Source organism: Chanodichthys erythropterus, chromosome 19, assembly GCF_024489055.1.
Source record: "Chanodichthys erythropterus isolate Z2021 chromosome 19, ASM2448905v1, whole genome shotgun sequence".
Taxonomy (NCBI): domain Eukaryota; kingdom Metazoa; phylum Chordata; class Actinopteri; order Cypriniformes; family Xenocyprididae; genus Chanodichthys; species Chanodichthys erythropterus.
In genome coordinates this window covers 3,572,157-3,588,985 of record NC_090239.1, presented here as the reverse complement: position 1 = coordinate 3,588,985, position 16,829 = coordinate 3,572,157, and the positions used below count along the sequence as shown (strand labels likewise).

General features: G+C 33.1%; 2 protein-coding genes across 9 annotated transcripts in view; one reads left to right on the top strand and one right to left on the bottom strand.

Annotated features, from left to right (window-relative positions):
* Positions 1-14,182, top strand: part of LOC137008193 (inhibitory synaptic factor 2A) — a 29,568-nt gene extending 15,386 nt beyond the window's left edge. Inside the window, exon 3 of the mRNA XM_067370074.1 lies at positions 13,853-14,182. Coding sequence (XP_067226175.1) covers positions 13,853-14,036 — 184 coding nt within the window. The 3' untranslated portion in view covers positions 14,037-14,182. The remainder of the gene's footprint in view (positions 1-13,852) is intronic.
* dock1 (dedicator of cytokinesis 1) overlaps positions 1-16,829 on the bottom strand; it is a 273,581-nt gene that overhangs the window by 139,977 nt on the left and 116,775 nt on the right. The gene's annotated exons all lie outside the window — the stretch shown is intronic.

The window sequence follows — 16,829 nt, the reverse complement described above, 5'->3', positions numbered from 1 at the left end:
GTTGGGTTGAAAATGGACAAACCCAGCGACTGGGTTGTTTTAACCCAGCGGTTGGGTTAAATGTTTGCCCAACCTGCTGGGTAGTTTTATTTAAACCAATTATTGTTTAAAAATTGCTATATGGCTAGCTTAAAATGAACCCAAAATAGTTGGGAAATTAAAAACCAGATGCAATCAGAGGCAACAATAATAGACAAAAGGTGAATGTTTATTAATAAGCTTTAATATTTTATTAATATAAATTTAATAGTTCAATAGTTTATTAATATAAATTTATTAATAAGCAATTTAATAAATGTTTATTGTTTAATAATTTTTCATTGAACATTAATAAAATGTTCATTTCCAACATACTTTTGGTTAATTTTAATTAAGCAATACAGTAATTTTTAAACAATAGTTGAGTTAAATAAAACTACCCAGCAGGTTGGGCAAACATTTAACCCTACCGCTGGGTTAAAACAATTTGTCCATTTTCAACCCAACTTGGGTTGTTTTTAACCCAGCATTTTTTTTTTAGAGTGCACTGATATTAAATAAATATTATATAAAAAAAAAAAATAAAAAAAAAAAAAAAAACAAAAAAAAAAAAAACTGAAAAGCATAAAAGAAAATTAAAAATGTTTCCTTGGTAATTAAATAAAATAAGTTTAAACTGAAGTACAAAAATGACTAAAATTGAAATAAAAATAAATTAAAAATAATGAAAGGACAGAAAAAAAAGAAAATGTAAAAAACTGAAAATGTAAAAAAAAGCTAATTCAAAATATTAATAGATACTATAATAGTATATCAGTTTTAGATGGACACTGGAAGGAATTTATGTACACTTAGCATAGAAAATTAAATAAAAATTAGATAAATTCATCTAAGATGGTGGACGAATAGAGAGAAATGATTAATATTCTGTGATACATGAATATGAACATTACTTTAAAAAAAGATAAAAAATAGCTAAATCTAATTAACATTTATCTTTTTCATTCGTTTGCATGCTTTGTATTTTAGTGCAAAGTAGAGCATCGCAGAATTAGAACAGCAACAAGCTTGTCAAACTCTATTGTAATCAATTGCAAAACAAGTCTCAAGCATTATTTGTGTGGTGTGCAGAGACACAACCAACCTATGCAGAGCATTCTGAATTGTCTTGCAATTTCTGTGCCGATTCCTTCAGAATGGGTTAAAATATGTCCAGATGTTTTAAACAGATGTGTGTTGTTGCCTATGAGGGTTTATTTCAGTTACAGTACCGGTACCTATGCATACAGTAGACAGCAAGATGGCTCACTAGATTTGAGTCGAGCAACTGTTTCAGGCTTTAGTTTGGCAGTTTAACCTTCTGCATCCCTTCATTTCCTGCATCATTATCCCTCCATCACTCCGTATTACTCCTCTGTCTGGCACTCACTCTCTCTGAAGGATCTACCCATGGCTGACATTCTTAAAGGAATGTTCTGGGATCAATACTAGTTAAGCTCAATCGACAGCATTTGTGACAAGATCGATTACCATAGAAAATAACTTCGACTCATCACTGACTGCAACAAACACACTTACATCAAGACGATGCATATTATTTGAGCTATAGAGTTGTTTTGATGCATTCCTTATTGTACCTGCAATTTGTGGGAGGAGTGCACGTTATTTTCTGTGGAAAACCCTGAACATTCCTTTAAGTGTTAATTATATGAAAAATGCACACAAACAATTTCAATTGATTTCATTTCTTTCCCTCCCTGGGGTGATCACTAAACTGAGGAGAGGGAACAGATCGTGCACCCATAAAAGCAGATTTAGGAGTATTCAATTTATTTGAAGTCGAGCTGCTCAGAGCTAAAATTCTTCTTCTGCACTTTGTTCTCCTGCTAACCATGTCATCGCGTTTCATCACACTAGACTGCATTTCGTAATGTGGCCGTCCGGATGGGATACAGATCTCCCATGGTCTATTTGGAGGGAAATAACTGTTTAATTGTTAGGGCTTAAAGGGATTGCAAAATACCACAAATCCTACAGGCCCTAATATTGTTCAGCATCACTATTGTTATTGCTTAAACTCAGGGTTAGTGATCTGAACAAACAGGCTATTAAGCGTTGGTGCATAACAACATAGTTTTTGATATAGACACAAAACAATAACTGAACTTGTGTGGAATTCACAAAAAAAATATATATTTATTTTGGGGAAAAAAATTATATATTTTTGCCATTAAAATATTGATTCAGTAGACTACACTCCAAGGAAAAAATTTGTAAAATGTTTACCCTCACAGCAATAAATTTTACCTCTTCTAAGTCTAGTCCAGTCAGCTGTATTTTTATAGCGCTTCATATAACCGAAACTGTAGCAAAGCAGCTTCTCAATGTTATGAGGAAAATAACAGAATCAACGATGTAAACATAAAATATAAGATCAATTCGGCTATAAGCAGCTGTAGCAAAACAATATTGCCATTATTCAGCTCAATTTAGTTCAGTGTTGATTCAGTTCAGTTCAATAACTGTTCATTCAAGGTACAGTACTAATATAAAAAAAAAAAAAAAGAGTGTGCATGACACACCTTGATGGGTAGATAAGGTACAAAGACTAGTACTAGTGCTTTTTTGCACATTTTTTTGAGAATATACTGTGAATAAAATATTTAAAAAATAATATAATATAATATAATATAATATAATATAATATAATTTTAATATTATATAATATATTACATTATAATATATTATATTATATTTATAATTATATAATAATAATAATAATAATAATAATAATAATAATAATTATTATTATTATTATTATTATTATTATTATTATTATTATTATTATTATTATTATTATTATAAGTAAAAAGCCTATATTATTTTTTTCCTCTCCTTCCTTACCTTCAAAAACAGGTATCCACCTTGAAACCTCCCTGAACATCATAGCAACAACCTGGAAGCCATTAACAACACTAAGTAATGCCCTAAAAATCAGCACCACCACCCTAAAATGTTGTCTACACCTGACACGAGAGTTGACACACAACAGCTAGAAGCTGTCTACACTGTTGCATGAAAGTTACTTTTAAAAGTAATGCATTACAATATTGCGTTACTCCCTAAAAAAGTAACTAATTATGTCACTTAGTTACTTTTTGTGGTAGTAATGCATTACTTTTTCTCACCTGGGTTTGTTTTTTTTTTAACAAAAAAGTTCAATTTTTGGCAAATGTAAAGAAGCTTTCACCACAAAAGTGAAATGAATAAGCCTCATGCTTGTACAGTAGAGGGCGCAGCTGCTGCTATTGTGGAATACAGAAGAACTGAACGCAGGAGATGAAGTAAATGAATAAATGTATGCTCACATTTAGTCTAGAATAACCATCATGTTTACACAGCAGACAATGCCTCTGCACTCCAAATTTCTCTCAACATAGGGACAGAAGAGCTGTCAGTCAATGTATCTCAGATATTTTGTTGTAAATGTTAAAGTAATGCATTACTTTACTAGTTACTTGGAAAAAAAAAAAAGTAATATTATATAAAAAGTAATATTATTAGGTAACTCACGTTACTTATGTTTTACCTTCAACAGGCACTGCCGTTGCAAATTCATTTTTTTCGTCCTATGAGAAGTATCACGAGTGCTTTACATCATAAATAGAACGAGGCATCAGTTTACTGTAGACAACATCACTGATTATAATGGGTTCTACTGTCTTTTGTCACGTCTCATCGTGGAGAGTTCTTTAGACACGGTGTAACATTATGGCCACTTTTGCATGAGAAATCAGCACTGACATACAGTCTAACTCCACAATCTCTAAAGTTATCAGACCAACATGTGTGTTGCCTGACAATCTCATGATCATCCCATGATCAGAGGTCTTCTGACCTGCCAGAGAAGCTGGAATGAACCGTACAGAGCATGCACGCACGCGCACACACACACACACACACACTACGCCGGCGTGGAAATTCCATTAGAGCTGAGCTGAGGGGAGAGGAGATGATTACATTACAGAGATGTTTAAACGCTCTGTGCAGAGACACCAGGAGATCTCTCTTTCTCTTGCACACTGTCCAAACCCTCTCTCCTCTCCTTTATGCTAGAGTAATGATGCTCTCCATGCTAACACAGAAACGCTGGCTTTATTCAGAGCCGGCTGGTTGCTATAGATACTATGGTGATACCACAGTGAAGCTGGTGGGTGTTGAGAGTGTATTGTGTGTGTGCGTGCACTTTTGAGAGATACGGTTTAATCTGTAGATAGAGTGAAGCAAAGTATGATTGACAGCTGTATTAATACCTTACAAACAGAGAGAGAAACGAGAGAGCACAAAATAGGAATGCAAGATATATCTGTACAATATATCTTATTAGAAAATTGTGAATCCTCTTTTCTTTCTTTTTTTTTTACTGAAAATATTTTTTTACTATATTCAAACCAGCTAGAGATTGAAGCTTTAGGTTGTGTCGTGTAAAAGTAAAAATTTAAGTGTCATCTTGTGTTTTCAAGATTACGATTTGTGTAATGGGCCTACTGTGCAAAACTCACCAGCATGAAGGTGGAATAAGTTGTTCTCAGTGGTTTCTAGGCTGTTGCTATGCATTTGTTAAGGCATTCTGACTAGTTGCTAGGGTGCTGGCAGGTGTTTATTGCCCCAAAGCCTCATGATCATGTCTTTATGACGTTTGGATCTCTAGATATGTGAGGGGACTCTTTACATACCAACGCAGAGTGAAAAACTGTAGTCCACTTCCTTAGAAAAGCAAAAGTTCTTGTTTTATTTCCCACATACAAACAAATAAATGTTATTTAAAAATGATTTAAAAATTGAAGTAAACAAATTTAAATATATACATCAATAAATAAACAACAACTACAACCATTATTATTATTTAAAAAAATATATTTTAAAATTACATACAAAATAAAGAAATTTAAATAAAATAATTTAAATACACAAATAAATAAATTAAAATATTAATAATGTAAATGATGTAAATAAATAATTTAAATAATTATTATTTTATTTTATTACTACTATTATTTTTTCAATTAAATTAATAAAAAAAGTACATTTAAACAAACCAATAAATATCTATTTTCATGATGTAGAAAAAAAACAAAAATTGAACAGATTCTTGCTAAACAAAATAGATGAAGTTGACATGATTATATATTGAAAAACAACATGTCTGGTTTAGCATTACAGACATCTGAATTTATCTCTTATATACATATATTCAACAGGACCGTGAACTTCCAATGCGTCAGTCAGACATTTGCACCCCTGCATAAAGTATGTTTTGGGTCTAAATGCAAACAATAGTGAAGCTTCCTTTGGCAAAACACTAATTACCAGGTAGACTATCATCTGTATCAAACATTTCTCAGTGTCTCCCAAGTACAAACACACAGTAGTTTGAGTGAGTCTCTCTAAAACCACAAAGAGATGAAAGTCATGGAGCCTATACAAAAATCAAGGAAATGAAAGTGTCTTCATTTTCGGTTCTTGCTTTGTGGGGAAAAAGGCACAAAAACAAATGAAAGAAGCTTGTTTAGGTGTGTGATAAGTGCATCGTACCTCCACCACCGAGAGAGAGAAGGAAGGAATAATGAATGTTTCATTAAAAGCTCTTCCGAGTCGCTCTCTCACACAGATGATTATCTGGGCACGCTGTCCCTCTGCTAATGAGCCCGAGATACGAGCCGGCCTTCAGCAGCACCGCATCTCCCTAGTGAAAGGCCTCGACCTGCGCTCTTTATCTCTGCGTGCGTTTGCGCGTTCCTCTCCATTCTAACGAGTGTCAGTGACGCACGGCGGGCCTGCGGGATCCGGTCGGGCGAGCGCTAAGAAACATGACAGACGGCACAGCGTCTCGTAAAACGATTTTGAATCAGAGCAGACGAAGCTCGACCCAAACCCCCAGCGGTCCACATCAAACGTCGTCGCCTCACAGATATGTGCTCGTGTGAGTGATGAGAGGGCATCTGGTGCTAATGAGAGACAGATTCACTTTCACTGGGGTGTCAGTCTGTTGTCTTTGGCACGGATGTGTTTCCTTTCCAATGCCAGAGTGGCACACTGACACAAACACAACACATTTACCAATCTTTCCAAATCTCACCAGAGATGAGCCAACTAATTAAGCTAACAAACTTTCTCAGCTAAGCAAAAAAAATAACAAAATACTAAAATTCACAAGCAGCAGCAAGGCTGAGCAACACACCAATATATGAAATATTAAATATACTACATATGAAAATTAAGGATGTTAAAATGAATGCATTAATGCATTCAGTTTAACGCATTAAAAATATTTAACATGACACACTATACATTACATTGTATGGTCATGCTCTTATTCATGCAAAACTTTTAAACTTGGCGTCACAAGACACACAACTCAGTGTGGTTCAGGTGTGAGACACACACACACACACACACACCCACTTCAGACAGCGCTTGAACGGACAAAAACACAATTACGCCAAAAATTCCCATTTGGCTGAGTATTCTCGAATGCAGTCTCAAATGAGTTAAAGTCTTGAATGAATGTAAAGAGTTTTGAGAAAATGTAATGTGTGTCAGATCTGCGTCATGTGTGTCAGATCTTAAAGTGACAGTAGCCTAATAAACCTGCTGTTGTGTTGTGTATCATTAATGGCACAATATGTAAAGATTCTTGACTTAAAATATCCAAAAACCACTAGAACAGTGTTATATATTTTGTTGACTTGTGTACTTTATCCAAGATGTTCCCAAGAATGTTTAAACCCAGAGAATCCAGAGAAATCACTCACTGCTCTTGCCTGAATAACTTCTGTAGCTTTAATAAATTGGATTCAACTATCAAACAGTTTGAACTTATTTACTGAAAGCTTTTGTTACTAAACAAGTTAGTTGAAGCCGACATGTTTATATCAGTTACCTGAGTAACAACATGTCTGGTTTAATATCACAGACATCTCAATTGATCTCGTATGTACGTATATTCAACAGGACCATGAACTTCCAATGCAGTGGTCAGCAAGTTTCTGGTCTAAATGCGAGCAATAGTGAAGCTTGCTTTGGCAAACACTAATTACCAGCTATCAGTATCAAATGTTTCTCAGTACATATCAAGAGTACAAACAGAGGCGAGCCAACTAATTAAGCTAACAAACTAATTAAGCTAACAAACTTTCACAGCTAAGCAAAAAAGCAACTAAAATTCACAAGAGGCATCAAGGCTCGACAATGCAGCTATTAAATAAATAAATATGTATATATATATATAAAAAAAAAAATAAAAAAAATAAAAAAAACATGCATGCACCAATATGCAGCTATATTTACCTATTAAAACTGCATTGTGGAGACGTCCGTGAAATTGAGCGAGGAAGCAAATTAACCACTGCATCTTTTGATTGAATGAAACCGACAGTTTGAACTTATTTACAAAAATGCTAACAAGCTAAAACGTGTCACGTCTCATCGTGGAAGTCACCAATCATGAAACAATGCCAAATTCATGCAACAAAAAAGGACAAATGAAATTAAACTCATTGTAATATTCACAATGTTGCATAATTGTATATTGTATATTTAAAAAAAAAAAAGACTACTCTTAGCTCTTTAGATTTTTGACAGCAAAAACTTAAAGGAGAACTATTATGCCTCTTTTCACAAGATGCAATAAGTGTCTCTGGTGTCTCCAGAATGTGTGTGTGAAGTTCCAGCACAAAATACCCCACAGATCATTCATTATAGCTTGTCAAATTTGCCCATATTTGGGTTTTGGGTATTTGGGTAAGGCAAAAACACACCATTTTTGTGTTTGTCCCTTTAAATACAAATGAGCTGCTGCTCCCACCCCCCTTTCCAGAAGTGGGTGGAGCTTTAACAGCTTTAACTTCAGTGGCTCAACAACAACAAAGCTGGAGAATCTCACGCAGCCAAAATGAGGATTGTCAGTAACGGTGTTCAGCCTTACATTGTTCAAACTGGAGTCGACACTGATGGAGAGACTCAGGAAGAAGTTACAACTTTTAGAATAAAACTGGACATCTCTGAATGGTTAGTGGATAAATTTATGTAGTTGCTGTGGAGTTGATTCAACTCATCCACTAGCATGTGCCGTCATGTTAAACTTTTGTGCAAATCCAGTGTTGAATTGACCCTCGTTTGTGAAGCAGTCCAGCGTAAAATACTACAACAACTCTTCCTCTTCTCTAAAGAAGCCCAACATGGCCTCACCCCCTTTGTTGCGAGTTATTGGGGGCGGGGTTTATGTACATTTTGGGGATTATGATGTCACCAACCCATATAGAAGCTCATCGTAGTCCCTACCAGCCATTCGTTGAAGTCTTTAAAAAAGTGATTTCTGAGAAAATATCTCCCTTTGAGAACTTTGAGCATAAAAAACATCTGCAAAGATACGACTCTCAAACAGCAACATTACACACTAACTAAAGTAAAAAAAAGTCAAATCATAATCAAGGAGCACTTTAAAAGTGGGTCAGGAAAGTTGAAAATGTCAAAATCGACACTAATGTGCTCAAGACGTGGGTGTTTCCAGTATTTTAATAATAATAATATTAATAATAATATGTTTATTTTTTATAGCGACAAACAAAATATAACAGACAGTCAGAAGGGACATTCAGAAGAACAGAGGTTGACAACAAATAACTACAGATAATCAACATGAGAGGTCAAGCAATCAGATGTTAAGCATCAATTAGCCTATATCAAGAGAGTAATCGTGTAACAAACAAACAGAAAAAATTGAGAAAGAGAAGCAGGAAGGAAAATGAATTATTTATAGAGCAAAGTGAATTGATGCGTTTTAATTTGAGACTTAACGGTCTGAAGAGAGGAGGTAGCACGAAGACTGTGGGGCATATTATTCCATAGCTTAGGGCCTATAATACTGAAAGCCCTACCACCCACAGTAGAGAGTTTATACTTGGGCACGAAAAGCAAGTTATCATTTCTAGATCTGAGGTTGCGGGCAGGAACATAAGGTTGCACTAACTCAGCAAGATATTGAGGTGCGAGGCCGTGACAGGCCTTATAAACTAAGACTGAGAGTTTAAATTGGATACGATTTACCACAGGAAGCCAGTGAAGTTGGTAAAGGATGGGAGTGATAGCGCATATTTTTTTGTTATACGTAAGGGCTCGAGCAGCAGAGTTTTGTACCATTTGAAGGAGTTTAATTGCTTTGGCAATTAAAAAAAAAAAAAAAACATTTGTTCTCACTCAGGGTCTGATGAACATCAGGTCACTGTGAGAACTTAACTGCCACACACTGATGCATTTCCTGAGTAAATGTTGCATTGAGAATGGGATGAGAGGGTCTCTACGTTAATGAGCTTAAACAGGAGGAGCAGAGCGAGATCAAACCACTCCTCATCCTGAGGGATGAAGGGAAGGAAAGCCTACGCCACATAAAAGAATACAGCGCTAAGCTGAATGCAGGGGCAATGAGCAGGGATATACAGCCTTATCAACGGCTTTCAGCTTCTAATTAGCAGCTTAGAAACAGTGAAAAGCGTCGGTCGTGACAACAGTCGTGGGTGGAGTGCAGGAGACAAGGCGAACGATCAATGAAATATACCACGCAAGCGTCAGAGAGGAATCTAGGCCTGTCAGACGAAAACAAGAACGGCTCTGCGTTCACGTTGGCTCGTGTTGCGGTTGCAACGCACTCGACTCTCTAATGCAAATGAAATATTGACGTTCTTTAGACAGCCACTTCACTGCATTGCTCTCTAATGATGCTCTAGTTTATTCTGTGGAGAACCGTATCGATCCAGTGAGAAATATTAAACATTGATTTGTGATTCGAAAGCTAGAAATAGTGAGCACTGTGCCGTATGTCATGCCTCGGCAGAAAAAGAGCTGGCACTTCAAGTCAGAGAACAAAATTAATACTCCTATTAAACAGAAATATTAAGAGCTTATGGAGTTGAAAATGTGGTTAATTCTTCAACGACCTAGAATGATTTTTTTTATTTAATAGAAATAGATGAATCACAGAGAACTCGGAGCTCAACAAAAATGAGTGTGAGACAGTGTGAGACAAAGATGAGACATTTTAGGAACGTTGATGGAAACATGTAGATGTAAAAAATAACGTTATTTACATTTTTTTCTTTTCATATTCATACCCCCCAAACTGTACATTTCAATTATTTAATTGTTAATATTAGTTATTATAAAAATAATAGACTTTTTATTTCATTAATTTATTTTTTGCATATAAAAAATCCACAAAAAAGCATATTATATACAGTGCCTGTCAAATGTTTGGACACATTATTATTATTATTATTTTTTTTTTTATGTTTTTGAAAGACTCTTATTATGCATGCATACATACGTACATACATACATACATGCATGCATGCATGCATACAATTATTTATTTATTTATTTATTAAAAAAATAAAAACAAACATTCATGGTGAGTGCAATGCAAATGTTTGAAATCAGCATCTGATTTAACAAAAAGCATCTCTCCAGGAATATGGAACTACAAAGCACAATCAACCACCACCAAATTATCACCAACTGTGAGAAGCTCTTAGAGAAACTCAAAGCAGCTTGTTCAAAGAGCTTCTTGAGACTTATTGAGGTAATGAGTGATTTGTACGCGTCTCTCTGTAGCGAGAACATGGTCATATTGATAAGGGCATAATTACCAGGTTGTGTTGTGTGATTAATTTTCTAATTGCTGTACTGCACTGTCTGAATGCAAAGGCCAGACACACAACAAATGAGATGTGTCTTCAATAACACACACACACTTTACATAACCTTTCATTTTCAAGCCGAACACTTGCTGTTCAACAGATTCAAACCAGTATAGCCTATGCAATTCAGTGCGTTTATCATTTGAATTTGAAATGAACATGTTTCTGAAAGATGCTTTGTACAATCTAGTGCATGAAATCAACAGGAAAGCAATGCATTTCTCTGTGAAGTAATTCAAAGACAGACTTCATTTCACATGTTGAATGGCAGCTCTATGGGTGCAGTCTGCAAAATAAACCCCATCAATGCTGGTGAGTCACATTCGTAAAATGCATTTTGAACAGGGGGTTTGGGCTATAGCGAGTCTTAAATGACTCTTACTATCTGTTAATCTGAACGGTCTGTCAGTGAGAGAGGAATATGAGTCTTTTTTACTTCATCACAAAACATCACGACATTGCTTCTATGTGTCTCATGACATGACAAGAAATGTTCTCTAAAAATGCTGTAGAGATAGAAAAAGCTTTTAAAAAAGCAAAGTAAATAAAATACTATAGCCACAGAAATTCACCATTAACCTACTTTTACATGTGAAGACTGGGTTGTCTAGCAAAAGTAGATTTTTTATTTTTATTTTTTTACAAAACAATAAGGCATTGAAGGTCATGCTATATTGCGTACTGTGCATCTTGCTTTAGACAAGATTGTATTCACAGTCTCTCATACCATTGATTAAATAAAATCAATTATATTTAAATAAAGCTATAAGGTCTCTTGCATCAGAATTTTACATTAAGGGGTGTTTTAAGAAATGACTCAAACAGTTTTTTACCAGCTATAAATTACAAAAAAAAAAAAAAATAAATTCTGAAACAAGTAATAATAAATTAATATACAAATATTTACTATATATATTATATATATATATATATATATATATATATATATTAAAAAAATACAAATATTTACATATATATATATATATATATATTAATATTTATATATATATATTAATATTTATATATATATATATATATATATATATATATATATATTAATATTTATATATATATATATATATATATATATATATATATATATTAATATTTATATATATATATATATATATATATATATATATATATATAAATATTTATATATATATATATATATATATATATATATATATATATATATATATTTATATATATATATATTTATATATATATATATATATATATATATATATTTATATATATATATATATATATATATATATATAAATATTTATATATATATATTAATATTTATATATATATATATATATATAAATATTTACATATATATATATATATATATATTAATATTTATATATATATATTAATATTTATATATATATATATATTAATATTTATATATATATATATATATAACATTTATTCAATATTTATCTTGTAATTTTTTCATAGGCCTAATCACTTGACTATTTAACAGAGGCGTTGGCTCTCATGTCAGTTCCAAAGTCTAAAATCTAACAGTGGACAATGCACAGGCAAAATGAGTTAATATTGTTATCAAATGTCTGTTTTAGATTATGAATATCACAATTGCTATAACTAAATTTATTAAATTACAGATTTATATCAAGCATCAGCCACAATCAGCTCTCATATTGCCTTATCCGAGTTTTCCAAAAAAGCAAAATTAGTTTACAAGGACTTTGAATATGGCTTATCAAATCACATTTCACAACTCGAAATATAAAGATGTGATCAAATCCAGCATACAGTTCTATAAGTGCACAAACACTCTATCCTTCAAGAGATGGAAGTTTGTGCAGTCTGTTAAAGTGAAATAATCCTTCTCTCTATCATCCCTCTTCTCTCTCACACACTCATTCACCCTCACTTTTACCCCATCTCTCCATCTCTGCTCTCTAATCGTGGAGATTAATGTGACTCATCCCAGGAATCAGATGTGTAGTGGATGCTGGATTATCTCCGTCACATAAGATGGACACTCCAGAGGATAAATCCCACAATGCATCACCCGCAAAAACCGAATGCACCCAGAAGTAGGAGCTTACACTTTACACACAGCCAGCAACATCAGCTCTATAAACTATAATCTAAAGGCACACGGAGAGAAGCATAATAAAGATCATTAAACTCATCTGTTGAGCCTGAAGTTCTTAATTCACTGCTTTACATCAAAGGAAAGTACAACAATACAGCAGCTTCAGACCATCTGGAAACTGAAATGTTCCCTTATAAAATGTACCATTTCTGTCAGACCGCCAGAGAAACCTAAAGCCTAAAAGCCTTTTACTTGATTTTTCACCAAAAAAAAAAAAAACAAAAAAAACCAGTAAACTAGAACATATATTTTGCATAATGAAAACAAAGTCTAAATTTAAGATATTTTCATGAAAACAAATAAAAATAATATCTTCATGGTCCTAAACTAGGCTTCATTTTCTTTATGCAATACATACTACAATGGGGTGAAATTAAAAGTTTTTATATTGCACTAAATCACAATTTATATAAATTCAATTAAACCTTCTACCTCTGTCATTAGAGCAAGGCTAATATGACCTCTTAGTAGACTTATATATATATATATATAGATGTACAGTAGTATCAAAGTTGTCCTAAAACCTTCCTCTTATGACAACTTTGATGATCTTTTTTGATCCACTTCAAATTTTGACTACGATGGATAGATCCATAGATAATATTAAATAATAGCCAAATATCATTTTAGGCACAGTTTAAGCACACTTGCATTTAGTTCTGGCTCAATTCTGGAAGGCAAAAGCTACTTTTCATGTTCCAATGAATTCAATTCAATGGGAAAAAAAATCAAGTCCCTGTATATTTAACTCATTAAATATCCTTATTCACTCATAAATGTCATAATACAGAAGTAAACTGTACTGTAAAAATACTTTTGGTTGACAAATAAACCCTTTCTACTGTTGATCTCAAGACTGACAGCATATACTGTGTTCCTGAGCACATCTGACGCTCTGACTGTATACACATGAGAATTGTGCTGAAGCTGCATTTATGTTGCGCGGCACACACAGTAAGTGTCTGTTTTGTTTGTTCTGCAGTGTGGAGCTGGACTTTAAACTGCAGGAAGATAAGCTACAGCCTCTGATGAAGAGATTGTGTCCCACGGAGGAGTCCCTGTTCCCCCCTCTGCCCTATCCTCAGGAGACCATCGGCTCCACGCCCAAACGCAAGTCCAAAGCGGAGGCCAAGAAACACGCGCGATGGAAACTCTGGTTTCTGTGACCACAGGAATACATACACCGCTTTCTACAACTTTATTATGCTTCTGATCATATTTTCAAGAAGGGAGTTCAACGACAGAATGCAACGCTCCATGTGCATTTGTTCACTTGCTTAGTTACGCCCGTTTTTGATCAGGATGGTACAGGTTTTTGGTTTCCCCCCTTCTGTACTTTATGGATGCGAGTACTGAACTTGATTTGGAAATAATCGCAGCCAGCATTCATAAAAAATAAAATAAATGTATATTCAAACAGAAAAAAAAAGGAATTTGCTTCCGGAAAAAAAAGGAATAATGAGACTCTTTCCCTCAAGCAGAGTGTGAAATTATTTTAAGAGAGTGAGAGACATTACTGGATCAATAACAAATCTTGATTTACAATTGTTGTTATTTTTTTGGTCCTCATCCTGCTAAAGGTTTGGAAAATCAGGAGGATGTTTAAAACACAAACAGGACACAGGCTTTTCATTTTGGTCTTCTCTTCCTCAAGCATCGACGCAATCGCAGCATTAAATCGAAGCACAATTCTTCGGATGCACTGGATGATGATTCTCACAGAGGACTTCATGGATTTAAAACTCACTAGAGGATGTAATTATTTGCAGACCAAAACAGTGAACTCACAAAAAATTCATTATATGGGATTTATATGAAAACAATCTTACAAGCCTCTGTGAATTCATATAAACTTTCATATACTATTATTACCAGGAAAAAAAAAAGAAAAAAGTATGACTTATTTTTCTAGATTCGTAATAATCACACATTTAAAGATTTTCTAGACACACTATATATAAGCTTCTCTCACTTATTGGATTATTGAAATTATAGGAAGCGTTTTAAGCTCAGTGTGTGTTCATTTGAAATTATTTCATTTCAAATAATGTTCTTCTAATACAACTACAGACATAACCATGGAAACAACGGTAAATGTTTACCTTTTTGTGACAGGAAGTCATGTGATACACAGTTACCATAAAACTGTGATCACTCTGATGAGCTGATCTGCATATGGAGAAGAAAAAAAAAAAAGATGTTTGGACAAAACAAGATCTAAATGTCACAGACTGACCTCTTGGTGCAATATATATATATAAAAAAAATACAAACTACAAAGCTGAGCAGTTTGAAGTGTTGCAGGAAAGTAGATTAAATTTATATTTTAAATTTTAAATGTATTTTTACTTAAAAACAGAATCCTTAGAGCGTGACATTGCATCCTGTTTAGTGTGACCTCACTCTTGACATCTGCACTGAATCAAACAATGTTCCTTTTGAAAAAGAAAAATGATGAACATCAGAACAAATAAGAAATGGTGGAGCATGTGTGTCACGGGTCTTGCAGGAGGTAATTGACAGTCTAAGAGCGTAATGAGAGCAGGTCATCTCGTCTTCACCATGACAATGTTCATAAAGGCTGTTCAGAAACGAGAAAGGAAATTTAGTCACAGGTGAACAAAAACATGTTCAGGTGATATTTCAAAAGAGAGAAAGAAATTATATATAGGCAAAAGAAAATGAAGTGAAAATGTTTTCAGGACCGACCTTTTTTTGTGCATTATGGCTTTTTTTTATGACAATTAAACACATTTCCCCCAGAATTTTCATTATCATGATCCTTCGAGATGCATGGAAAATTGAATGAATTTATACCACTCATCACTGTCGGGCAGAAACCTCACATCTCCATATTTTGTATTTATTTCCATAAATCATTACTATTGGTCACCATTTACGTCTCTCTGTGGGTTTTGCTAATATCTAACCAATGAAAAGTATTAAAAAGAGCCTATATATTCATAGACCTACATATACTGTATATAAAGGCTAATGTTTTATGTATTTGAGGTGTGGAGAAGAGTGTCAAATCATAGCCAATACTGTCTGAAATAGCCTGTGCGTAACACTTTATTATTAATAACATGAGATTCGCTGAGATTCGTAAAAACATGAGATCGCTGGTTAAAAACCTTGTGAATCCATTTGAGCTTGACTATGGTAAAATGTTAATAATCTAATGACACATGCAAATGTCTGACCATATATAAAGCCAACATATCAACTTTGACAATGCAGTGTTTAATTTACAAAATAGTGTTTTTTCTATTTCCTGAAAAGTAGCGCGTTTACGAGGTTTCTGCCCGACAGCGACGAGATATATAATATAATATAATATAATATAATATAATATAATATAATATAATATAATATATAATATAATATAATATATAATATAATATATAATATAATATAATATAATATAATATAATATAATATAATATAATATAATATAATATAATATAATATAATATAATATAATGTAATATAATATAATATAATATAATATAATAATATAATATTATAATATAATAATATAATATAATATAATATAATATAATAAATATAATATAATAAATATAATATAATAAATATATATAATATAATATAATATAATATAATATAATATATACACATACATATACACACATATGAAATAAAACATGAGAATTGCTGGAGGAAAATATGCTTAATATTAAAAAAAAATAACCATACAACAATTATTAAAGATCAGAAAAAGGATTTATTTTCTTTAAGCTAAATATAATTTCTATTAATGTATTTTGCCGTGAAATGTACTCATATGGCCAAAAACAGAGAGAGATGAAGAAACACAGTATAAGGAGTATAAAACACGGAGCACGGAGAGTAAGAGCGATACGGACAGAAAGAATCACGTTGTTTCCACAAGCACTGCGATGCTTAAACATGCTGACACACCAACAGCCTACAGGGAG